Source organism: Cavia porcellus, unplaced genomic scaffold (genome assembly GCF_034190915.1).
Source record: "Cavia porcellus strain 051 isolate PalLab524CR breed Dunkin Hartley unplaced genomic scaffold, mCavPor4.1 scaffold_5, whole genome shotgun sequence".
NCBI lineage: Eukaryota > Metazoa > Chordata > Mammalia > Rodentia > Caviidae > Cavia > Cavia porcellus.
This window is the reverse complement of record NW_026947488.1, coordinates 93,668,300-93,693,084: the sequence shown is the minus strand read 5'-3', so window position 1 is coordinate 93,693,084 and position 24,785 is coordinate 93,668,300. Positions and strand designations below refer to the sequence as shown.

At 51.4% G+C, this 24,785-nt stretch overlaps 1 protein-coding gene across 23 annotated transcripts in view; it reads left to right on the top strand.

The window, feature by feature from the left end:
* Positions 1-24,785, top strand: part of LOC100717367 (ATP-binding cassette sub-family C member 12) — a 98,152-nt gene that overhangs the window by 51,669 nt on the left and 21,698 nt on the right. For 16 of the 23 annotated variants that reach the window (XM_063249307.1, XM_063249314.1, XM_063249316.1 and 13 more), the window contains 12 exons: positions 828-1,001; positions 1,876-2,023; positions 4,846-4,994; positions 6,982-7,089; positions 8,995-9,273; positions 12,832-12,903; positions 15,608-15,732; positions 16,430-16,502; positions 17,901-18,104; positions 21,053-21,187; positions 21,302-21,377; positions 21,457-21,528. In XM_063249307.1, the coding sequence (XP_063105377.1) occupies positions 828-1,001; positions 1,876-2,023; positions 4,846-4,994; positions 6,982-7,089; positions 8,995-9,273; positions 12,832-12,903; positions 15,608-15,732; positions 16,430-16,502; positions 17,901-18,104; positions 21,053-21,187; positions 21,302-21,377; positions 21,457-21,528 (1,615 nt within the window). Of the gene's footprint in view, positions 1-827; positions 1,002-1,875; positions 2,024-4,845; positions 4,995-6,981; positions 7,090-8,994; positions 9,274-12,831; positions 12,904-15,607; positions 15,733-16,429; positions 16,503-17,900; positions 18,105-20,508; positions 20,727-20,865; positions 20,924-21,052; positions 21,188-21,301; positions 21,378-21,456; positions 21,529-24,785 lie in introns of those variants that run through there. The other 7 variants (XM_063249319.1, XM_063249317.1, XM_063249325.1 and 4 more) reach the window with 7 other exon arrangements.

Sequence of the window (24,785 nt, the reverse complement as noted above, 5' to 3'; positions counted from 1 at the left end):
AGTGGATGGGCAAGAGGATCCAGTAACTCCAACTGTGTATCATGTGGGCTGCCAAAGCCATAATAAATAAAACCATGCCTTATGCTTCCCGGTTGACATTTTCGTAAGCCCTTAATCCTCAGCAATAAAATCCTTGCTGCTTATTCAAGGAAATTTCCCTAATCAAGGGAACTCCAGGTGGTGCACATTAAGAAAGACTTGCTTCTGTCTTATAGTTGCTCGTTCAGAGCATCCAATATCAATTATGATTAGATTCCACATAGGCCCCCCAAAATAGAAAATCCCAAACATCAGTGGGTTAAACAGAATGAATTGATTTCACTTGATGTAAAAGGAGTCTGTCAGAGTACAAGCCAGGGCTGGGGTTTCTTTGTCCCTGTCCTAGAATTTGGGTCTCAGTGTAACTCTGGGTGGTGGTAGAGACCCAGCCATCCGCACTGGGTTTCAGAGAGGGGCGGAGGAAGGAGAGGAAAACAGGGATTCTCACAAATTCACCCCCACGCCCCATGTCATGCTTTGGCCAGGAGGAAGCTGTCTTTTAGCTGGGCTCCTTACTGCCCTGAATAAAGAGAGCTGTGTTAGTGAGGAGGAAGAACAAATAGATTTACAGTAGCTGTCAGTGTCTCTGCAGCGTGTTCCAGCCGGCACACTTATTCCTTTCGCCTTTCTTTGGAATCTCAGTCCTAGAAGACTGACCTTTCCAAAATCATACCAGAACAAGCAGACTCATTGAGCTGGTGCTTTCAGGTGGCTGCCCCCATTCATTTGCAAAGCCTTCAGTCTAGGAGAACCCCTTCCCGACCCAAACCCCTGTGCTTTCTTTCCAGGTGCTCAACATACTGTCAAGTGATAGCTATTCCTTGTTTGAAGCTGCCTTGTTTTGTCCCTTGCCGGCTACTATCCCTATCCTAATGGTTGTTTGTGCGGTGTATGCCTTTTTCATTCTGGGGTCCACAGCTCTTGTCGGAATATCGGTGTATGTCATATTCATCCCCATCCAGGTAAGGCAGGCCTCTCTACTGCTGGAACTGCTTTGTAGTTGCCATGATCCCAGGCACTTTTAGTCAGTGGACAGGGACTTCACGTCTGGGCCTACAGCTGAAGCCTGCACCCTACTTTGGGCTTATAGGTTGGCTTGCTTTTGCTGGCAAAAGAAATGTGTAGTTTTTAAAAGAACTTTAAACACTCACCAACGGGTGTGCTTTCTTCAGTTTGCTAAAGTCTTTGGTGCTCCCCTTGATTCTGATAATTATTGTATATATTAATTACGTGTTGCTGAGACAAAATACCCAACCTCCAAAGTTGCAGGAGGAAAGGTTTATTTGGCTCCCAGTTTATAAAGGTTTCAGTCCATAATCAGCCGGCAGGGTGGCATGGCAGAGGGGCAACACAGAGGAGAAACAGCTTATGGTAAGGCAGGCAGGCAGAAGGCAGCAAACCCGTGATGCAGCAAGCGGCAAGTGACTTAAGCAGCCATCTTTCTGTTCCTTGGATTTTAACCAGGCTACCTCCCTTCTGATGAATAGCACTTATACCCACTTTGCACCTGCCCGTTTTCCATTCTAGAACTGTGCCAGTCCACTCAGTGGACTAATTTAGTAATCACACACCTTGATCCCAGCATCACACACCCTAGATCCAGCCACTTCTGAAGAGCCCCACCCAGCTTTACAGGAGCCTTCGGAGCCACAGCATTGCGTCACCCTTAAAGATCCCTAGTGGTTCCCCAAGGCCATGCCAGTGGCTGCAGCTCAAGGAAAAGGCTGCAGCTTCTCTTAGAACTGTTCCCGGCCCTTGTACTCCAACCCTGGAACTTTTAGGCAAAGCACAGCTCAGCAGCGCTCCCTGAACACCATGTTTGTACCTTGGTTCCAGATGTTCATGGCAAAGCGCAATTCAGCCTTCCGAAGGTCAGCAATTTCGGTGACAGACAAGCGTGTTCAGACCATGAATGAGTTTCTAACCTGCATCAAGCTGATTAAAATGTACGCCTGGGAGAAATCTTTCACCAACACCATTCAAGGTAGGTTGAGGAGCTACTTAGGGAACCACTTACATTGCAGAATGTGCTTTTATAAGGGCTTCTTAAGGTTCCCAGGGCCAGCATAGCAAAGGAGACTGAGGGAAACCCCTGAGCTGCTTTGCAGGTCAGAGGATTTCCAAGGATTATGGAGATTTTATAACAGACCCTGACATCTGTTCTGATGAACTCGAGGGTGAGTGACATATGGTTTTGCTTTTACTGGGGCACAGGGATCCTGGAACTGACCAATTAGGATGCTCCTCACAAAAATAATTCACTAACATATTGGGAACAGTGAGGGAGCTGTCTTCAACTATTTTCTTGGTTTAGAAGATGCACATGCCCAGGCACACATACACACACACACACACACACACACACACACACACACACACACTGTGGTATCTTCACCTTGTCTGTGGCAGCTTTGTTATGTTTGAAAGCTCATGGACTCCACATACTTTGAGCAGATATGAAGATGTGCATGTAGTTTTCTTTTTTAAAAGGTGTTATTAAACCTTTCCCATCAAATATAAATGCAAATCTTAATTGCAGGGACATTTACATAATTGCTGACATGGACTCAGGTGGCTGGCGGATTAATGGTCTGAGTCACTGTAATAACTGACTCTTTGGATCTACAATTACACTTTTGCACCAGTATGCAGTGTCGGGGCGGGGGGTGGTTTAAAGCTGTGGGTCTGCACTGCAGGGAGGAGCAGCTGTAGGAAACCTGCCTCTCAGTTCGCTACAGGAAGCACTCCAGCAGGGATGGCCACAGCCTAGGACTTCAACCTCTGAGGATGCAGAAATACTTACCCATACTCTGCATTCGCTTCAGTATGGATCAACCTGATTGGCTGACTCCATTCGACTTAATGCAGACCAACTCAGTTTAAATCAAATCAGTGTAATTCAGTAGATACATATCCACATCCTACTAAGTACAGGACCCTGAAAATAATCAGGAAAGGGGTTTCTTCTTATGCAATTAAGGGAAGATGAGAAAACCAAGCTCCAAAATAGCCTACATTTATTGGCTCTAAATTCCAGAATATACGTGGGACCCATCTGCCTCTTCCTGTCCCATTACCTCCTTGATCCAAGCCAGTCTTCCCTCAGGGATTGTGGCAGGACTGTTGAGATGTCCCTCTGCCCTTCCTTCGCCCATGAGATCCACTGTGCATGAGTGATTTTTTAAAATGTCATTTAGGTCCTGTGGAAGTTCCTCAGCAGTTTCTTATCACTTATTCAAATTTAGGTTTTTTGAGTAAAATTCAGATTCCTTCATGTATTCTATTGGGTCCAACATGGCCTGGCCCCTTGTAACCTCTCTGATCTCATCAGCAAAACTCATCTTCCGTAACTCCCCTCGAGCCTGGAGAACTTCCTGTCCTGGCCTTTATGCCTCAGGCTCTTTGTACTTGCTCTTTCTGCTGCCTGGACGCTTTTGTGCTAGATGTCCTGGCGGCTTTGCCTAGACTGTAGACTGCTCTCAACAGGCTTCTGTGCCACAGTCTCAGATGTGTCGGACCCTCACCAGCGCCTCTCTGCGGCTCTTCCTGGTTGTTTCTTCCAGGTCACCCATCACAGTTTGGAATCACATGGTTTAGTTATCTTTGTTGTCCGTCTCCCCCACCGGAAGAGGGCTGAGTTTGTTTACCCCTACACCCTCCATTACCAAGCACTCACACTTGCCACAGAGTAGACAAGAAGTCTGACAGTGTTGGCTGCTTGAACACATGGCTTAATTATGCCAAAAAGTGGGGTGTGCAAAGTGCCACGGAGCTGAGAGGAGCTGCATGGGGCTCGGGGGGCACACACCAGGTCGAAGATATCAGGAAGGACTTCCTGGCGGAGGTGGCTGGCCTCATAAGTGGATGCCCAGGGTGCCAGGGAAACCCCCAAGTAAGAGCAAGGGCCAGTGGTGGATATGTGCAGGTGCACAAGGTGAGGGCCCCTGGATATTCTGGGAGTGAAGGCCATGTGGGTAGCAGTACAAATAGGTTGACTTGGTCACTTATGGCAAATGCCTTACCCTGCTAAGGGATGTCCTCTCCTGCTTAGGGGCATTGTAGCAGCCCCTCCCTGGTCAGAGGTGAGAGGCACCTGTGAACCTGCGCTGTGCAGTGTCAGGGAAGCACCTGTGTACAGGGGGTACCCAGTGAAAATGTTGTACAGGGGACAGGGCTAAAGTTAGGACCGAGACTGGTAACCAGGGGAGGGAGGCTTTGATTTCGGTTGTGTTGTGCAGAGTCCTGGGTACCTTTCAGACCTGGGAGAGGGACAGATACTCTTGAGTTTTTGTGACTGTTCTTGGGATGCTAGGCAAGGGCCCCACTTATAAACTTTAATTGGTTCCCAGCATTTAAAAGTAAAGCCATGGCTCACTAAAGCCCAGATCTCAGACCTCAGAACAGTCACGGTGTGGTGGGTGAGCTGCCTGGCACCAGCAGTCACGGCCTTGAACTGAGGTCTGCCTGAGTGTCCTGTCACATTTCACGACTCCCTCTGGTTCACTCTCTATCTCCTTTTGTCATTTACGATGCTAATCTGGGCCCTGTAGGGCTCTACGCCCATCACTCTTGATGCACTGAGTTCCAGGACTGGAAGGGACGTGGAGGCGTCCAGTCCTGGCAGCTGATATGCGCTGAGCTCCTCGTGCATGTGGGGTCTGCACCCCAGGCTTCTTGCACACTTAAACGTCACCACAGGAAGCACTAACCCTTGTGCAAATGAGGATCAGGCAGAACAATGTGCTTCTTAGGGTTGGTGCCTGACACGCAAAATAAGACCACCTCGTATTGCTTTCCATTTTACAGATATAAGAAAGAGGGAGAGGAAGTTGCTGGAAAGAGCTGGATATATTCAAAGTGGGAGCTCGGCGCTGGCCCCCATCGTGTCTACCATAGCCATCGTGCTGACGTTCACCTGCCACACCCTCCTGCGGCGCAAGCTCTCCGCCTCTGTGGTGAGGACCAGCTCCACTCTGGGCTCTGTACACTGGTACTGGAAGACCTCGTGGACAGGCTTCAGCTCCAGCACAGAACATGGCTAGATGGGTTGATTTCAACCTCAGCTTTACAACAAGCCTAAGGCTGGCAAGGAGCCCCGGGAAACCTGACCACAGCTCTGTCCATGGTAGAAGAGGGGTCACGGGTAACACTGGACACTTTTTCACACTGGGGAGAAAGCTGGAAACCAGAAGAGTGCCGACTGCTTGCTTTACATGCTGGGCACTAATCCAAGGGGTGCTGGGAAAGTCCTGCTGGGAGGAGTCGGAGGTGTTGGGAGAGAAGTGGTGCTGAGATTGCAGCCCCCCAGATAGCTGCCAACTCTGCCCTCTTCAAATCCTGATTCTGGCTTCCTCGTGTGACGTAGGGCACATCTCCAAGTGGCTGCAGTCTTGGTTTTATTATCTGTGAGCAGGATGAGCGTAGCCCGTTCCGAAGAGCTGCGGGAGCGGCCCGCTCTTCCCTGGAGTGTTTGGCATCACCCATTCTTATCAGCCTGAGTCTCAGCCATGCTCATGCTGAGCGCATGAGAGTTGTGAGCCTCAGAGGAGGAACTGGGATGAATGTGGGATGGGTACACTTTTTTACTTGAGACCTGAGTGTTCAAAGTTAAAGAAATGCTGAGCAAGAAGGAAAATGGCCCCTGGCTTACACAAACGAAAAAAGCTAAGATTTCAAACTGAATGTCTGCATCAGCTAAAGGACAGTTAACAAAGGGGAAAAGAGAAGGAAGTTAGAAGGCATTGCCAGCGTCAGAGAGGAACCTTGACTCAGAGAGTGCAAGGGGAGGGCAGGGCTCATGTTTGTGGAGCCGGGGTGCTCTCACTTGGCCTGGCTCTGTGGGATGTCAGTTCCATTCTTACTCTGTGTGTGTGGGTGCGTGCATGTGTGTTTACACACACACATGTGTGCACGCAGGGGTCGTGTTTATTTTTTTCAGGTTCTTCAGCAGGTAATACCTCTTTCCCACTTACTGTTACTGTAACTCTAGGGCTTTGAACCTGACTGTGTGAGCTCAAAAACAGAACGAATGGCAATAACATACAGAAGCTGAATGGGACCCTGCTCAATTATTGTGACTGCTTTCTGTGACCCCAAACAAAACTCAAGCAGCAACACATGAAGCAGATCAATTTGAAACCAAACTGTGTGTGGGCCCCATCCAACAGCAGCCAGGTTCTCTCAGGGTTCGTTGAAAGAAGTTGTGGGATTAATTTCTTCCTTTTTGACTAGAAGGAGGCTGCTAATTATATGCCAGACCAGTGAGCTGACGGAGTCTGAGGGTGGGTCATTGACCCTGACTGCCAGCTGCAGGTGGGAGCCTGTCTTCACTGGTCTGTCCAGTGTTTGTCCACTAGGCAGCGCTCTGTGGGGACGGAAGATAGGAGATGGCTTTTATGGGGACTTGTGGGAACTTGCCATTGAGTGAAAGCTCTCAAATCTGGCCTTGGTGCATATGAGACAGGCCTCAGAAGCCAGGCGTGGGGACAGGAAAACTAGAGGTCACTCTGGGACAGTGGGCAGGGGCAGACTGGTCCTCCCAGGGGGCTACCATTTTTGTTTCTGACTCCCAAGGACCAGATACCCCTGGAGCACGGACAGCAGGCTCTGACCTAGGAACACTGCACAGCCTTTTGAATAAATGCCTAGATTTGTAGGAGGATGTGGTATGGATGGCCTGCCCCAGATGGGCTCCCTCCTGAATCAGCAGATACCAGTGGATATATTTCCCACTATTGCAGTGAAAATCTAGAAACTAAATGATTGAGATGCTATTGTCCCTAATTTGCCAGCCTGTGGGTTCTGGGCCATGAAAGGGAAAGCAGCTCCTTTGTGAACCCACTGTGCTGATTCTTCTTGCCTCAGAGCTTTGACTTCCATGGATGGGATGGTTTAGACCAAGCCACTGCCCATTCTAACCCTCATGTTCTCTTTGTTCCTCAGGCCTTTAGCGTGATTGCCATGTTCAATGTCATGAAGTTTTCTATTGCGATCTTGCCTTTCTCGGTCAAAGCAATGGTGGAAGCCAATGTCTCTCTAAGGAGAATGAAGGTATAAGTAACTCTGGGTGAGTAGGGAAGAGAGCGCTCACATCGGGGTGCAAAGAGCTTGGATTTGGGGTTGTTGTACTGATCCATTGACGGGCTTGGTCACTTGTTGGGCTGACCTTGAGAAAAGGGTGTTTTGGAGTTGGGACAATAGAGGTTCATGAAGGAAGGAATAGTTCGAGTTTTGTAGGTGGCCTGCCCTCGTGGGAAAATGCGGCAGCCTCTGTATGTGGAGATGATATTTCTGACTCTACTCTTGATCCAGCCAAGGGCCTTAGGTTGTCCCAGAGTGGGGTTGGGTTTGCACTGAGCCGTCTCCCCTTTACCTGGTTTGTTCTGTGAGGGGTGTGGTGATGGGAGTGATGGCAGTGGAAGTGGACCACACTGATATAGCTGATCATTTAGTTGTTCATTCATCAAAGATTTACTGCAAGGGCTGTAGCAGATACAATATTTTAACCCTGAAAACCTCCACTCTGATAAAGCCAGGTACCTCGATGTTTATTATATGTGAAGGGTATAAGGAACATGCAGGAAGGGCAGGTAAGATAATTTCAAAATTCAGATGAAGAAAGGGAAAGGAGAAGGGCACTCTGGTCACAAAAAGATGTTTCAGATATTTGCATTGATTTGATAGTCTTCACCCAAGCCAGGAACCTGGAGGTCACCCTAACCACCCTTGTTTCCTGTCCTCCTCTCTTGCTCATTTTCCAAATCCCACAAATCCAGAGCCTCATTGAGTGTCCCGTCCTGATAACTTATATCCCCTCAGTTCTGAGAGGCACTACTGCAGAACCAGATGGGAGGTTGCACGGGTATCACTTTCTGAATACCACACAAGATCTGACACCATCGCATTCCGCATTCATGGTACATATTGTGATACCAGAGAAGAATTAAGGGTGCTCCTCAGACTCGAGGTGATGTTCCAGTTGCCATCACCTTTATTCAGGGACTCCATCATCTGCATCTGAGCTAGCAGAGTTGATGTACAGGCCCACCCTCCTTTCTCCACACTCGCTTCCTCAAATCCACATGGCCCTTGCCCCCGGGAAGCTGTTAAGACGCTGGTGTGGTCACTGCTTCAAATCCTCAAGCACTTGGGCTCTCCCTTGCCTTTCTGTTTCCTTCCTGTGACTCAGTGATCTTGGGTTGCTTGTTTCACGGCTGGCCCTGCCCCAACAACCACACTGTTGCCTCCTGTTTCTGCCTGTACCATGCCTTTCCCTCAGACACACCCAGCCTCCGACTTCCCCCTTAACTTCACCTGTGTAACCATGTACAGATTCAGCTTAGGCAAGAGTGACATGGCCTCCTGGATGGAGAGCCAAGTGTCCTTCTCTGGGTTCCAGTGCTTTGTCTTGGCACATTTCCCTAAAGTGATCTGTGCGTCTTCCTGTCTCTTCCCAGGTCAGCCTCTGGGAGGACAGGACCTGTGGCCTTGTTTATATTTGCTTTTCAGCCATTCACCCTGTACCCTGGCTCGTGGAGGCACCTAGCAAATGTTTTGCTGAATGAGCTGAGTGGGGTCCTAGGAAAATGCCCTAACCATGACTAAGAACATGACCTTGGTTTCATAGGCATTGGTGCCAAGCAGTGATGTCTGTCACCCCAAGATTGGTAGAGGCTGACTGCCTTGGGCCCCAGGGAGGAATATGAGTGGGATTAGTGTTCTCAGTGTGGGTGAGCCGTATAGGCCTAGTGGCTAAAGAGGCGACTGCCCCAGATAGCCTGAGCTGGTAGACTATTTCTGCTGTAACTTCTCCTGGGGGAATAGCCTCAGAATTCCTTTATCGGATGTCCTGGGTAGAATTGCCAAGCTTGTGCTTTTGGGTCATTAGAAGATGTATGGGTAGATTCTCGCAAAAGGATGACACCTTCTCATTTCATCGTATCTCTTTAATCTTAGAGAATTCTTATAGCTAAAAGCCCCCCATCTTACATCAGCCAGCCAGAAGACCCAGGCACTGTTTTGCTTTTAGCAAATGCCACCTTGACATGGGAGCAAGAAGTCGTCATGAAAAGTGTCCCAGAGAAAGTGCAGAACCAGAAAAGGCACTTTTTAAAGAAACAGAGGCCAAAGATGTACAGCCAGCCAAGTGGACTGGCTCAGGGCATTGCTGATGCTGAGGAGCAAGACGGCAAGCCCAAGCCAGCACTGCACAACATAAGCTTTGTGGTGAGAAAGGTGGGTTCAGTGGTCGGTTTGCATTGTTTTGCAGAACATCGGATCAGCTCCTTGCAGGGGTCTATTTTGGCACATAGTTCTGCAAGCTCCGGTCCAAGATTGGAGCCCTATGGCTTAGGTCCCTGGGAAAAGACATGCACCATGGCAGGCAGCATGTCTCAGAGCAAACCCTGATACCAGGAAACAGGAAACAAGAGAAAGAAGATGGGGTCCCATAAAGCCTTTTGACTGGGGACCCCCAGGCGTTCCTCCTCCTAGATGTCAGCAACTTGCTCAGGACACTACCCCGAGCTTCTGGCACACGGGCCTTTGTGGGCTCTGGAGGCACAGCTTCCATCTCTTCCTCTAGCCTCTTCAAAGTCAGTGGGAGCTGGTGGTTGTAGGCCTCCCTCCTCCCCAGCGTTAAAACTGTGGACATGACCATCAGAGACATCTTCCTCCTGTTTAGAGAAGGTAGATTCAGTGCCTTTTGTGGGACCAGCGGCGCTTTTGAATGGATGCAGCATTTCAGGTGGTTAGACTCAGACTAACCAGCTTTTATAAATCTTTTTAGATTTGTTCTGAATTTCAAACTGGGGCATTAAGCTAGAGAACACTAACTGACAATGAACATTTACCATTTATCAGGTACATACTGAACTCTGCCATTCCAATAACCCTGTGAGGGAGGGATTAACCGTTTCCACCTTGTGACTGAGGAGCCAGAGGCTGGAGCAAGTAAACTCACTTGTTGAAGATTGTGTGTCTAGCGAGTGGCAGGGAGGGCTTCACCCCAGGGTGCCCAGTCTGTACCCCTAGCCACCTTGAATTTCTCTCCTGTAAAAAGCAAAATGAGACCAGCAGTCACTCCAGCTAAGGGGGGCAGAACAAAGCCAGCCAGCCAGCCTGCCAGCCAGGCAGACCATGTCTTCCTTCTCTCAGAGTTAAGGGCAGAGTCTGTAGGTGTGTGTTCAGGGCTCTGTGTCTCCTGCAGGCATCTTCTTGCCCCGGGGACTCTGCAGCACCACTGCTGCCGAGGGTTCAGCATTGATCTCGTACCTAGTATTTTATCTCCCATCTCATAGACTCACGGTTTTCCTGTGAAACCTCTGAAGGAGAGGTTCTCATTTACTGTGCCATGCTAAACTCAGCAGCCAGCTTGAGAACGGTGCTTCTCATGGTGAACGAGGTCATTTTTCACGTGCTCCTTGGCGACAGCATCTAATATTGGGTGGGCTGATGGCAGTGGAGCTTGGAGTTCTGTGACGTCGCATTGCATGCAGCTATTTGCCCACTTGTCACTTCCATGTGCCCCTGAGTGTAGTGGCTGCAAGCTCTAACTTTGCCTTTCCAGTTGCTTCAGAAGAAACCCAGAAGAAACCCAGAAAGCTGCTGTCATCTTCCAAAGAAACTGCGTTTTAGCTCTCTAATTGCTTTACTCCAAATACTCTCTTTAGTACACTGGTAATGCATGGGTTTGTGTGTCAAGTGTGTGCTGAACATTTGACGAACAAGTGGAAGAAGTAGTCAGGGTGATGTAGCTGGGTGGATCAAGGGTGCCTCGGGGCCTGGGGGGCCTTGGTTCCAGTCCTGGCCACTTACCAGCTATTTGACTTTGAGTATATTGCCTCAGCTCTTGAAGCCTCTGTGTCTGTATTTCCTGCAAGGATTTTATAATACCCACTTCACAAGATGGTTGTGAGAACTGAAAGAGAGGACCATAGAAAACGTTGAGCCCAGTGTAAGTATCAACCACTGTGAGCAGCTGTTACTGCCTTTTCCTTGAACGATCATAGCCAGCTCGAGTGCAGCCCTTAAAATGTCCTACATTCAGGCCATCCAGGTTCTTCGAAATTTAACTCCATGATTGCGTTAGACTCTGTCTTCCAGGACAAGTGCAGGGTGTGTTATTCACAGTTAACGCCCAGCCCAGTCCCTGGCTCATAGGTGCTTAGTAAGGTTTGCTGAATGCAAAAATGACTAATGAGGAACCCAGAGGGTATTGGTTTTCTGCTGAGGATAAGGATGGATCTAGAATGCTCTAACCCTCAGAAATGGACAGAATGCAAGGGAGAGGAGTCAAATACCTAGGGAGACTGGATCCAAACCTGTGTGTCCTGAAGTCTCCCTGACATTTCCGGAGTGCCTTTCAGTGAGATTAAAAAGGGTCAGCTTCATTTTCCTGCAGCTTGCAGTACACTATGGTGCTCAGAGGATGGGGGCCACATTTGTCTCCATCGCTGTTTATCCCTGATGGCTGACATTCGATAAAGATTGGTCAGAGGAATTCCTGGTGACAGGTGGCAAGTGTATGTGCTGGGTGCTGCAGGCAGCTGATGGACACATCTGGTCTTGGGCAGGAAAGGAGCCACATTTGGTCCCATGATGGGGATCTCTGCCCTAAGGGACTGCAGGGAACAGGTCAGATGCAAGTGCTCTGGGGTGCTCTGCCGCAGCGCAGTCTGCTCAAACCGGCTGCCTGCAGTGGCTGCTGCACTGTCTGTGGCCCATGTCCCCAGGACTTTGGGTGTGCTCAAGCCACCTTCCAACAGCTAGGTCTGCATCTGTGCCCAAGGGATCCTCATTTCACCTGCGGAGCACCAGGATTTTCACAGCCCAGGAGCAGCCTCCAGGCAATGACGGTGCTCAGGGTCCCCGAGTTCCTCAAGTCCCCCGGCAGCATGGAACCATGTGTGCCTGCTGTGGGAGCTGACTGAGGAGTCTACCTTGCATCCTTTTCTGGTTTTGCTACCCCTCTTCCTTCCAGGTGTCTCTGGAACCTCCCCCAACACACAGCTTTCACTAAACCCTTGAGTCAGTCTATTTCTGGGAGAACTCAAGCTGAGACATCCGCCTTTCCGGGAAGGCTTTCCTTCCACCCTCACCTCCCTCACACTCCCTGTCTCTCCCTCCTGCCTTGCTTCCTGTCGACCTTTGCTGAGTGAAACAGGAGCTCTGTGGGGGCAGACGCTGAATTCTTGTGTTCTCTGCTGTGTGTGTTACTGTGGGTTCTCAGTAGCTGGCACAGAGCAGGTGCTAAATAACAATTTCATGGTTGCATTAATAAAGCCACAGCTGAAGATTAGCCCAACCTGGTGAAATAGTATTACTGTTCCACATTTAGACTGAGGTATTATGCTGGAGGAATTAATAAAAAATGACTTTCGAAAAGCTCCCGGCTCTCGGCTCTTCCTGCTTCAAAGGCTGCCGTTGTCCTCTGTGGGCTGCACAGCCCTTTACCTCCCAGCGTCTGGTACAGGACAGTCCTCCTGTCTAGGGCCTGGCGTCCTCCAGGCTGGCACGGGGCTGTTTCACATCAGTGCCTGCACATGATTTCTAGAAGCCCTCTGGGCTCTGCTCTACCGAGCGAGGAGAGCAGTTAATTAAGACTTACATTCCTGCAGCCTCTGGGGCTGTGTGTGCCGGGGCTGGGGGTGAGGCTGCAGCTGCCACCTTGCAGAGCCAGCAGAAATGCTTTGTACCCTCGTGGCACAGTGACACGGTCTGGGAGGACCCCTTGCCCGAGACACTTTGGGAACTTAGGAGAGTGACCGGGTCTTATCTTTATCTCTCTGGCAGGGCAAGGTCTTGGGGATATGCGGGAATGTTGGGAGTGGAAAGAGTTCCCTCATTGCAGCTCTCCTGGGACAGGTAAGCTGTGTGGTGCAAGTTGTGAAGGTGGAGCTCTAATGTGACAGACAAACCATTCCCAGAGTTTGGGGACTTGGGGGGCCAGTGGAATAGCAGCTGCAGTGGGCAGGCTCAGCAGCACTGGACCTCACCCATATAATGCACGGTGACTTCTGGGCTGGTAATGTACTTGGCAGCTCCGGGCCCATTGGCTAGACAGGGCTTAGCTTTCCCCGTGCTCTGAGGCTTGCCCTCTGAGATGTGTGTTGAATGGTGACCACTTTCTTGCCTAGAGCTACAACTGGGTCAGGAAGAGATGGGCTGACTTGGGTTGTCCTGATTTGGAAAATCCAGGAAGGAAGCGTGGTGGCGAACAAAAGAGTCTGAGACTAGAGGTGACAGTAGATGTGCTTTGCCCTGATTTGTCTGGGTATACCCAGGGTCTCCCTAGAGCCAGTGCTCAGCCGAGCCCACCTCAGGGGAGGAGTGGCGGAATGAATGCATCTGCAGACCTTCTGTAGGAAGAGGCAGAGCCAGGTCCTGTCTTTCCTCTGATATCACTGCAGGCTACATGATCTCAGGAGGAATGGCCTCTTACCACCTTCCCAGGCCTCTGTGGTGTCATGGTTTCTGAGTTGCATCCTAAATGAGTGAGAAATTTTCTGGAAGAAGGTGTTAAATCCTTCTCCCTACTCTGCTGCTGTTACAGAGAAGGTTGTACAGCTGGGACTGCCTGTAGCAGGAAGAGATTGGGATGCCTCTGAAGAAATGAGGACCCCAGGTTCAGTAGAGCCCCTCCAGGGTGGAAAGTGTTTTCTAAACTCCCATGTGAGTGACTTTCTTTGGCCTTCAAGACTCCTCTGTAGACAGAGTGACTACCCCTTCCTTGTGGTGGGGTGCAGGCTGGGTAGGGGATGCTACTGAGGTCCCTATGTTCTGGGATGCAGTGCGTGTGCCCCTGTGATAGTTTAGGCCCTGTCAGAGGTGACCCAGCCCAGTTCTCTGCCCGAGGACAGGAACCCTTGTAACCACCTAAGAAGTTTCTAGCGCCAGGAAACTATTTCCCAGGCAGCCCCATTTTTGGAGTTCTTTGATGCGTACTGGAGTGAAATTTGCCACCTTGTAACGTCTACCCTTTTGTCTTAATTGGGACATCTCAGAGGAGGTAGAATCTATCTCCCTGAGGCACTGGAGGGTCAGTCTCTCCCTGTGGCTGCTGGGCGGCTGGTAGTTATCCTGGTGAGCCCCAGCCTGCCTGCATTCATCACCTGCCTGAGCCACTGGCCACTGTTTAACCTTGGGTAAATAAATTAACCTCTCTGAGCCTTATTTCTCTTTTCTTTAAAACAGGGCTGAGGAGTGTGGTGGTGAGGATTCAGTGAGATAATTTTTGCAGTAGTTGGCTAGAGGATGATTCTGTGGTGATAAGCATCTTATGGTACACTCCACCCAGTGCCTGGGTGTAGCTGCACATCTTATCCATTGCTATTACTGTTATCACTGATATCATTATGCACATCCAACTGTGTGTCCCTTGGGCCATTCCTGAGGGGAAGTGGTACCACATCCTTTGGCATCTTCCCTGTCCTCTGCTGCTGCTGTCCCATGACTACCAGTCCTGCCCCTGTGTCACTTTCTGATGGCTTTGAGTAGTGCATTCCCACCAGTGTCCTCAATACCTCCCATAAGCCCACCATGCTGGATCAGCTTCAATGGCCTTGTGCATCCAGGGTTACAATCTGGAACCTGGGTGTAGTTTTTCATTGGATTGTCCATGACCATAAGACCCAGAGTTATACACAAAACCCAACTTCCCATTTCGCTTGGAAAAATCAACTGTGGCCACACCAGCCTGCACCCTTGCATGGTGCCCACTGTGCCACTGAACCAGCTGCTTCCTTAATGCTAGGCACGGATGGACCTCCATCAACAGTATGTAGGCCATGCCTTGCTCCCAGGGAAGCAGCCAGCATAGCTGCATCCTCATTCTTGGAACAAAATACCCAATACCCACAAGGTAGAGGAGGAAAGGTTTATTTTAATTCACAAGTTTTAGAAGCTTCAGTCCATCACCATCCGGTTCCAAGGCAGAGAGAGGGTCTCGGCAGAGGAGAAGCAGCCCACAGCGGGGCAGGCAGAAGGTGGCAGCCTTCCTTCCCTCACTTCTTGTTTATTCCATCCAGGCTACACGCCTGTTGTTTGGTGCTACTCATGTTCAGCGTGGATCTCCTGCCTTCCTGTAAACCCACTGGGCCACACCCAAACCCATGCTAACCTTGTCAGTGTGCTAAATCCTCAACATACCCGTGACCCATTATCATACACTCATGACTCAGTCTCTCCCAAAGCCCCAGGGGAGCACACCAGGGGACATCTAGACACAAGCCAAGGACACTGGGCCTCTGCCAGTGTGTCTGGAAGAAACAGGGCTTCTTGAGTCAGTCCGCTCACAGGGCACCTCTTGGGAGCGAGCGCAGAGGTCACCTGTGGTGCCTCAGAAGCCTCCAATTGGAGCTCTCGGGTCTGCGGCAGCTCTTCCTAAGCTTCCCTGCCTGGCGCTTGGCAGATATGACTTTGAGACTATCCTTCTGCACAGTTTGGCTGTGCAGTGTCTAGGCAGGCATCACGTCACCCATTCAATGCTCAGTCCAGCAGGGCACAGTGGTTCCAGAGGAAGGAGCCTTGGGGTTTGGCTTCTGAGCACTTTCTGGCATTTTTGCTCCAGATGCAGTTACAGAAAGGGATTGTGGCAGTCAATGGGAGTCTGGCCTATGTTTCACAGCAAGCCTGGATCTTTCATGGAAATGTGAGGGAAAACATTCTATTTGGAGAAAAGTACAACCACCAAAGGTAACACTGACTTCTAAAGTGTGCAGCTCTGTAGTATCCGTTATGCTCAGCTGCAGATGCAGAGGTTGCTGGTAATGATTACTAAGTGGGTTTCTCTGCTGAGCTCTGGTGAAACAGTCACTGGATCCACGTGGCACTGCCATGCTCTGCCTGACCCAGAAGTTCAGGAGTGGTACCTTGTGCAGACCCAAGACCACCCACCGAGAGGAGGAGGCAACTGACACTTGGTTCCTAGGCAAATTACCGTATGTTCTGAGGTTTTCTGTAGCAGGGCATATGTTGTCTGACTGGAGAAAAATGAATCTGGCAATTTTGCTTTAGGCTGAGTAACCAAAACTTTACTTAACATTTTAAGCAGCAGGCATGCAATTAATCAGCCCTGACATTATTATTGTTATCAGCGCTATCACGATATATTGGTGTTCTCAAAATGATTTAATGAAATATAACAAAGTACCAGTTAAATTATTTGATATATGTTGGGCCATTGTCCTCGAGTGAAAGCTTCTTGGGTTCTTTGCTGAGCTTGGTGTCCTGCCATGTGTGTGCCCTCACGTAAGTCCCTGGCCTGGGAGCCTTGAGTGTGGCACTTGCTACCTCCCCACTAGGCCCCACAGCACAGAGGCACAGGAACATCCTAGGGCGCAGAGCTTGGGGTCTTCCTTGCCATGCTGACTTCTGACCTTTGCACCTGCAGGTACCAGCACACAGTTCACGTCTGTGGCCTCCAGAAGGACCTGAATAGCCTCCCTTACGGAGACCTGACCGAGGTGAGCAGGGCAGTTGCCCATTAGGTCCTGATTCTTCTTCACGGGCTGGGGACAGGAGGAACCCAGAAAAGGCAAGCAAAGTGCATCTGGATCTGTGCTTGTGGGCAGTGCTGTGGGCCAGCACCCTTGGCTCTCTCCTAGGACCATTTCCATCTGTGGTCAGGTCAGGGAAGGGTTCTGTGCAAACCGCTTCCCACTCAGGGGTAGAGAAGGAGTGGGGCACTGCCTGCTGGTAGAGCCCTAGACCCCTCAAGCCTCACTGGTTCTGCCCATCCCAGGACACCAGGGTCATCCCAAAACACTCTCCCTGGGATGCCTGTCCAAAGACCTGGCTCAGTCCTGAGCTGAACCTGCCAGACCACAGGACCCAGGGGAGTCACTGCAACCTTGTGCTCTCTGTGCCCACTGTGTCTTTGCATAGTTGTCCCCCTTTTCTGGGGTCCCCCAGGAGTTCAGGAAGCTAATGCTATCTGAAGAGAAGACAGCTCAGAGCACGCTGTCTTTCTCTGCTGGTGAGCTCAGTCTGCCTGTAAAGCACTGGGCCCCACAGCCTCCTGGCCTGACCCGGCAGCCCTCGCCTGCCTACAGGATTGCATTTCTGCCTGTCCTTCCTGCCTGCCTGCCCAAAAGAGTGCACTCACCTCTGGCCTCTCTGCCTCTGCCCTGCTGCTGTTACCCCACTCTTGAGTTCTGGCCCTGAAGTTCTTTCCTTAAGGACTTTCTCAAATCCTGTAATCTGAAGCAGTCTGCCCCAAAGACTCCAACTAGGCTTCTCCTGCTGCTCACAGAACTTTTCCTGAGCCATGTTTTGTGTGTGTGTGTGTGTGTGTGTGTGTGTGTGTGTGCGTTCGTGTGTTTGACTCCCACCCTGAAACATGAGCTCCGGACAAACAGGGTGCTTCTTCCGCCCAGCTCCCCGGGTCCCACCTCCAGCGCCCCAGTTCAAGACTCCAAGAGCAGGAAGTGATGTGAGTTCACTTCAGAGCCACCTGGGCATCCATCCATCCTTTGTATGCCTCTCCACACTGAGCCACTCAGCTTGAAGGGACAGGAGCAGGGATCCTCTCTTCCTGATGGAAAGGCTTGCCTGCTGTGGGAGAAAGCTCCTTCCTGTTCCTGAGCCACTGTCTGAGAGCTTCCAGTCAAATAACTCCCTTGGAGTTACTGTAGGTCCAGACACAGTCTCCACACATTGGGATGGGGTATCATGAGGCAGACACTTCTCTCAGCAGCTCCCTGCACCATCACCCTGGCTTCCTGTGTGGTGTGCTGCATGCAATGATGGTCAGTCAGTCTGCTCTCCAAGTCCTGAGAAGCTTCAAGAAAACCGTGCTCTTGAGAACCGGAGGGTGGTGGGCGAGGACCTGTGATGGGCAGTGCTTTTATCCCTGTCTGCAGATCGGGGAGCGGGGTCTCAACCTCTCGGGGGGGCAGAGGCAGAGGATCAGCCTGGCTCGCGCCGTCTACTCCAATCGTCAGCTCTACCTGCTGGATGACCCCCTGTCAGCCGTGGATGCCCACGTGGGGAAGCACATCTTTGAGGAGTGCATTAAGAAGGCTCTCAGGGGGAAGACTGTGGTCCTGGTGACACACCAGTTGCAGGTGACTTCCCCTGCCGGGCCCAGGAGATTGGGGGGTGCCACCCAATGCTCATGGCCTCCTCTTCCCTTTCCTGTCCGAGGCTTCTCTTGACTGAGGAATGAGATGGGAGGAAGCAGGGTACACAGGAGACAGAGATCACTCCAGTCATCCCCTCTTCCAGTATTCCTGTCTGCTTCTCTGCATGGCCTCCACTGGTCCTACCTCTGGGTTCAGTGGGGCCAAGGATGGCCAGGTGGTAGATGCCAAGACCCCAGCCCTCACCCCCAGGGGAGAGCTGATCTGCTTAGAATCTGCCCTTTTATTGCGAAGGTGCATCTCTTGCAGGCTTAGGAGCAGGAATCTTGTTGAAGGAAGTGACAGTTTGTCCTGAGTGGGCAGGAGGACTTGGCAGCGTGGGGACAGTCCTCACTGCATCAGTCCTGCAGCAAAGGTCCTGGATGCCTGGTGGGAACCCAAGCCCTTCTCCATCCCAAGACAAGCCAGGTTTTACTCTCTGCTTGCTCCCTCCCTCTGCCCTCTCCAGAGCGAGGGCCCCAAGACGAGCTGTTTGTGTGCCTGGGTGTTGGTCTCCTGCAGGATGTGATCCCAGGGAGGGCCCTGCACTGGGAGGCCTATTAGGGTGTGACAGAACCCCTCTCTCCTCTCTCCTGTAAGCTCAGCAAGGGCTGGTCTAAGGGCAGAGACGGGGGTGGGTATGGAAGTACAGTGGGCATGGGGGTTGCAGCCAATGAGGCTGCCATGCTGACAGGATGCTGCAGCCAGCACCTCAGGGTGGAGCTGAAGCTCCACCACATGAGGGGGAGTTTCTAAAAGGCGCAGGAAAACCTGCCCAGGAAGGACGCAGGCTTTCCTGTCCTTGCAGCCCTGGCCCTGAGCCCACCTTTGCCCAGGAATAGAGTTCTGACCCCAGCATCTGCTGTGAGCTCTCGGCGGAGTTCCTTGACCAGCTCCTGGGGTTTGACATGGATGAGAGCTTCCATTTCTTCTGCTGGCCAAAGCTCGGTCAGGAAATGCGGGGCCTGGATTTCTTTGGTCTGGGCAGAAATGGACTGTGGTCTGGCCAGGGTTTTAGGTGTGTCAGAGCTGTTATTGGAGCATTCCCTGGGACCTGAAGAGGGACTCCCCACAGCTGTCCCTGTAGGAAAAGCCCAAACCTCAGCCATGGGCCATCTTGGACACTCAGCCTGTAGAATCACCATTCCTGGGCCTGGACCTCAGACCCCTCCTTTCCCAAGGTCATTTTAGCTCTTTTGCACACTGGGAAATGCAGGTGGCCACCAGGTGGCACCAGCATCTCGCTCTGCTGTCAGGAGGGGACACCGAGCTCCAGTGTGGAGCCTGGGGCTTTTTCTGGGGTGCCACTGAGTGCCCGGGTGGGAGGCCACATTTCTACTAACTTGAGGGTGCACGGATTGAGGCCAGCAGCTGCTGGCTCTTGACCCAGGGCCAGATTGGTGAGCGTTTGCAGAGCAAAGCTGCTCAAACTTGGGGATCCTTGCTGAAGTGAACTGGGGGCTCATAGGCCAGAGGGAGCTCACCAGGCCCTTCCAGGCCCAAGGTGTTGGCCTTGACTGAGGCAGAAAGGGTTGTGAGGTGGTAACAGGACCTATGTCGCCTCAGTTTCCTCATCTAGAAAATCAGTCGATTCATGGCTTTGTATCTAGAAAATCAGCCTGACTTTTTTGAGATACTAGAAATGGGAGGCTGAGAGAGAAGAGATCAGGCTGTGAGATGATAGATAAATGCAAGAGTTTGTCTTCTGAAAAGGTATCAGAATGCGCTGAGCTGGCTTTAAAGCCAGGCCAGGTCTGCTTGGACTGTGCCAGGCCTGGACCGAGAGGCAAAGGCTAAAACTGCTGTCATTTTACCCTCTGGGCACCACCCCATTGCTCCATTCCTGCCAGGTGGATGGCACCAAATAGGGCCACCTCCTTTGGGCTTGTAACGAGCATCTACCGAGATCTGACCTTGGATGGACCTTGCAGCTAGAGGCATGTCTGGTTCCTGCTGTAAAATTTCTTTGGGCGAACCATCTTGATGCTCACAGAATCTGTCCACCTCTAGCACCTCTTCCTGCCTGTGGCACGGGAGTCCTGTGAGAGAACTTCTGGCTCACCCCAAGGGAAGGGAAGCCCCTCTTAGCAGAACTCTGACACAGACATGAAGGGATCCACATGAGAAAAACAGAGGTGTTTGGGGCAAGATGGGGGTCCCCACGAAGGGACGCTATGTTTTTATCACACCTAAAATGGTGCACACCAGGCTCAGGAGAGCCTGTACTATTGTGCCAAGGGTGGTGGCCCTGAGCTCAATGGAGACCAGGACATGTCCTGTTAGGAGGAGAGAGACCGTCACTGAGTCTGTTTCCTCTCCCAATCTGGCTGTAGTGACTGTCACTTTCATTTTCATTTTTCCATGATCAGATTGTGTGGGAGGGCAGCTCATTTAGGGAGCAGAAGTGAAGGAGGATTCATTGTGCTTCCCAGGGAAGCAGAGGCCGGCACTCGTCCTCCTGAGACCTGCGTGTTTTCTGTCCCTGGTTCCTGCCTGGGGGTCCTGGGGGCACCCGGTCACATTTGGAGACATTTCTGTGGACTACAGGAAGGCATGCTGCAGGTTCTGGTGGGTAGAGATCCGTTTGAGAGCCCACTGAATGTCCTACAAGGCACAGGGCAGCCCCTGCCCCAGACAAAGCTTTTTTTTTTTTTTTTTAACTATGATTGTGATGTTTATTTTTTATTTATTTTTGTGTGGGTACCAGTAATTGAACTCAGGACGTCATGCCTGCCAGGCAGACAGAGCTTATTTTTGCCCCCAAGGTCAGTACCGCCGAAGCTGAGAACCCCTCTGTTAGATGCACTGACCACTGCCACCTGGAGGTTTGGCACACATGTTGCCTCTCTGGCCAGGGCAGAGGTTCATGGAAGGTGTCTTTACCCTCTCTGTAGTTCCTGGAGTCCTGCGATGAAGTCATTTTGTTAGAAGACGGAGAGATCTGTGAAAAAGGGACCCACAAGGAGTTAATGGAGGAGAGGGGACGCTACGCGAAACTGATCCACAACCTTCGAGGGCTGCAGTTCAAGGTACCCCTGAGTCCCCGTGTGGGGTGTGTGCGTGCCTGGGGCCTTCACTGGGATCTCCCGCCTGGGAGAAGCTTCGTCATTTCCCTTTCAGAAGGAATTTGGCTTTGTCTCTAGGACCCTGAACACCTGTACAATGCAGCCATGGTGGAGGCCCTGAAGGAGAGCCCTGCTGAGAAGCATCAAGATGCCGGTAGGGTCAGAGCTAGCATCCTGGCTCTTACTGCCTGTCACTACCAAACGGACACGGATCTCTTTATTTCTCGCCCTAGTTTTGGCCCCAGGAGATGAGAAAGATGAAGGAAAAGAATCTGGAACTGAGTCAGAATTTGTAGACAAAAAAGGTATGGACCATTCATTTATTCCTTTAGTTACAATTTCTTTTTCCCTTGGAAAGGGGACAGGGTCTTGCCATGCAGAGGAGGCTGGCCTGGAACAGGAGGCAATCCTCCTGCCTCAGCCTCCCAAGTGCTGGGATTATAGGCGTGCACTACCATAGCCAGCTCATTACATATTCTTAGGCATGAGTTGAGCATCTACAGCTTGGGGTAGAAAGTGTAGGAATGGTGACCATCAGGGGAACAGCTAGAACTGTGTGTGCACTGTGGTTGATGCTGGCTGAGTTCAAAGTCTGGCTTTACTGCTTATTGGTTCTATGACCTCAACCACTCTGAACTTTATCCTTCGAGTACATAAAATGGGAAAGTAACAGTACCGACCTCACAGGTTCTTGCAGAGATTGAATGAGAAACTACATAGAATGATCAGCACAGTGCCTGTCGCACAGAGTTATTCGTTGGAGTGATCAAAGCAATACCCAAGGATTAATTCAAGGCAAAAACAAAGACGGGAGCTGTTTTGCATCCCTTATGTGGAGCATCCCTTATGAGAAAGGTCTGAGGAGCAGTAAGGGAATCAGCGTGTGCATTGGTCAGTTTTGCTTCACGGGGGCAAAACACCAGGTGCTCACATTTTAAGAGGAAAGGTTTATGTAGCTCATGGTTTCAGGGTATTCGGTCCAGGTGCAGCTGCTCCTTAGCAGAAGGACCTGAGAAGGGGGAGCTGCTCAACCATGGCAGCCAGGACACAGGGAGAGCAGGCAGGAGCCAGAGCAGGTGAGGACCTCCAGCGTCACATCCCTCTGACCCGCCTCTTCCAGCCAGGCCGGAGCTGACAGCGCAGTCAGCTGCAGTATCGTAGTGGACACGGGAACACAGGACTTTTGGGAACTGTTTCAGCATCACGAGGAGGGATAAGGTTATTCACCCTTCTGAAAGTAAGGGCTATGCATTCTACTATGTGCGTACCCTTGGCTAGGCGGGGAGAGGAAGAAGAGTTCTCAGGCTCCTGTGGTCGGGCGGGGTCCCAGGCACAGTTTTCACTGTGGGAAACCGGTAAGAGTAATAGGAGCTAGGGGTGGGAGGAATGAGCAAATTCGGGGGCACCTGACAAAGGACAGCTTCAGACTGTCCTTCAAGGATGTGCAGGACGGTGGGGAAAGGGGCAGATAGAGGTCTCGAGGCTGAGGGGACAAGGAAGTCCCAGGAAGGCGGGGAGGACAGCTGAGGTGGTGAGGGCCAGAGTGGCCAAGCGACCCTTCCTCCTTCCATGTCACTGCCGCCTTCCATCCCTCCGTCCACCCCCCTGAGCCAGTGCCCTACCCTGTGCTGAAAACAGACATTTCACCAAGTGTAAGGGGCCACCCACCATTCGGAGCCCACTATCATTTAATGTACCACTGAGGAAGGAAAATGCTGCCAATTAAATGCTCTCACACATTCAGATTTCAGAGATGTTAAAATGTGAAGAGAAAAAAGTCCTGGAAGCGATCAAATTTGGCACCAACATGCTTGTGACATATATGCAAGCACATTTAGAGAGACACCTCATTTTGACTGCTTTGAAGGGTTCCTAGGCTGAATGCCCAGACATCCCTGTGGAGCTTCTTAGGGACCATGCAGACTGCCCAGGGTCTGTGCCCTGTGGGGAAAGCAATTTCCACTCCTCATTTCTGTGCCACCTGCCCCTGTGTGCAGAGGACTGAGGGGAACTGGGGAGAGACCCAGAACTCCAGGATGAGCAGGGACAGGACGTGGCCATGCCGGGCTGCACGGTGCATCTTGCCTGCCCTGTGAGAGCTGTTCTGAGATCCACCTGCACTCCTGCCAAAGGGCTGGCAGGCCTCTAGAGGCTTTGACCATCTGCCTTTTCTGCCACAGTGCCGCTCATTAGGCTCTCCCCACTCACCAAGGCGTTTCCTGCACTGCCCAGTGTGAGGGGAAGCACAATGAGCACAAGCCAGGCTGCGCATTTTCAAAGCAAGGCGCAGGTTCCAGGCTCTATTCAGCGAGCTGCCTTTGAGGTGTGAAAGCCTCCGTGTGTGGGGCGGCCCTAGGTCAGCTCTATTTATCTGTTTATAAAAGGCAAGTGCGGCTCATGATTCTGCTTTGAGTTGACATTTGCCCGCCTTTCCGTGCAGCACCGGGAAAGCATGCCTCCAGCTCCTGCTCTGGGGCCTGCCTTTATCCCTGCCCCTGAAACGCTGCTTCCACCAGGGCTTTCCCCACCCCCTGGGGGATGGAGAGGGCTGGGGATGCCGTAGCATCTGACCCAGGAGGCAGCCCCTGGCTTCCCTGTGCCTGGAAGTTGCCCTGAGGCTGCAGGAATGGGTCCTTCGTGATTGCCTTGGGGAAGATGGGGTGCCGGTCGCTCCTGTGTGTAGCTCACCTTCCAGTTGCCGCCTCTGTGTTCCTTTACCCGGGGCTCTTGCCGGGAGCCACAGTCATGCTGGGAAATTGACCTCCCCAAGGAGCAGCTCAGTGGCCACCGGAGTTAACAATTTCCGGTCCTTCTCATTGTGGGAAGTTTCTGAGGTCTCCACCACCTAGGAGAGCTCTGCGCGTGGGTGCCAGCCCCAGTTGCCCAAGGGGCTTGATGATATTTTACTGTTGCCTTCTCTTCCTTATCCCCTTTAGCTTCCTAATAAACTGCAATCCTGCCCCAAGGCCAGCTCCGAAGCATTCACACAGAAACCAAAATCTGCAGCGCTCCGTGTGGAATAGGAACCCGTGTGTGCGTGCAGCATGCACACATCCTCCCATGTTCTTTAAATCATCTCTATTATGATGCTAATGCCACCTAAATAGTTACTGTACTTATTGTTCGAGGAATAATGACAAGATAAAGGTCTATAAATATTTAGCATAGGCATGATCCTTTTTCAAATGTCTGTAATGCGAACTCGATGGAGTCTGTGGCTGCAGAGCTGTAGCTGCAGGGGGCTGACTGGTAGGTATTTGTATCTGTTGCTTAATGTCCACTTCCGGGAGCAACAGGACAGCACAAGCCCTTTACCGCCGAGGCCGGCACACAGTAGGTGCTTAACAAGCATCTCTCAACACATTAGAAGCCACCTGCCTCACAGGGTTGTATCGAAGATCTAACAAAATAAGAGGAACAAAAGCTCTGGAAATTGGAAAGCATGGGGGCGTTGTCAGGGCTCGCTCTTAGCCGTGGCGCAGGCGCAGCAGTTGGGTGAGCTGGCCCCCCGGGCTGCTGCCCACCCCGGCCCTCTCCCGTGCTCCTGTGCACCACCCCCTCC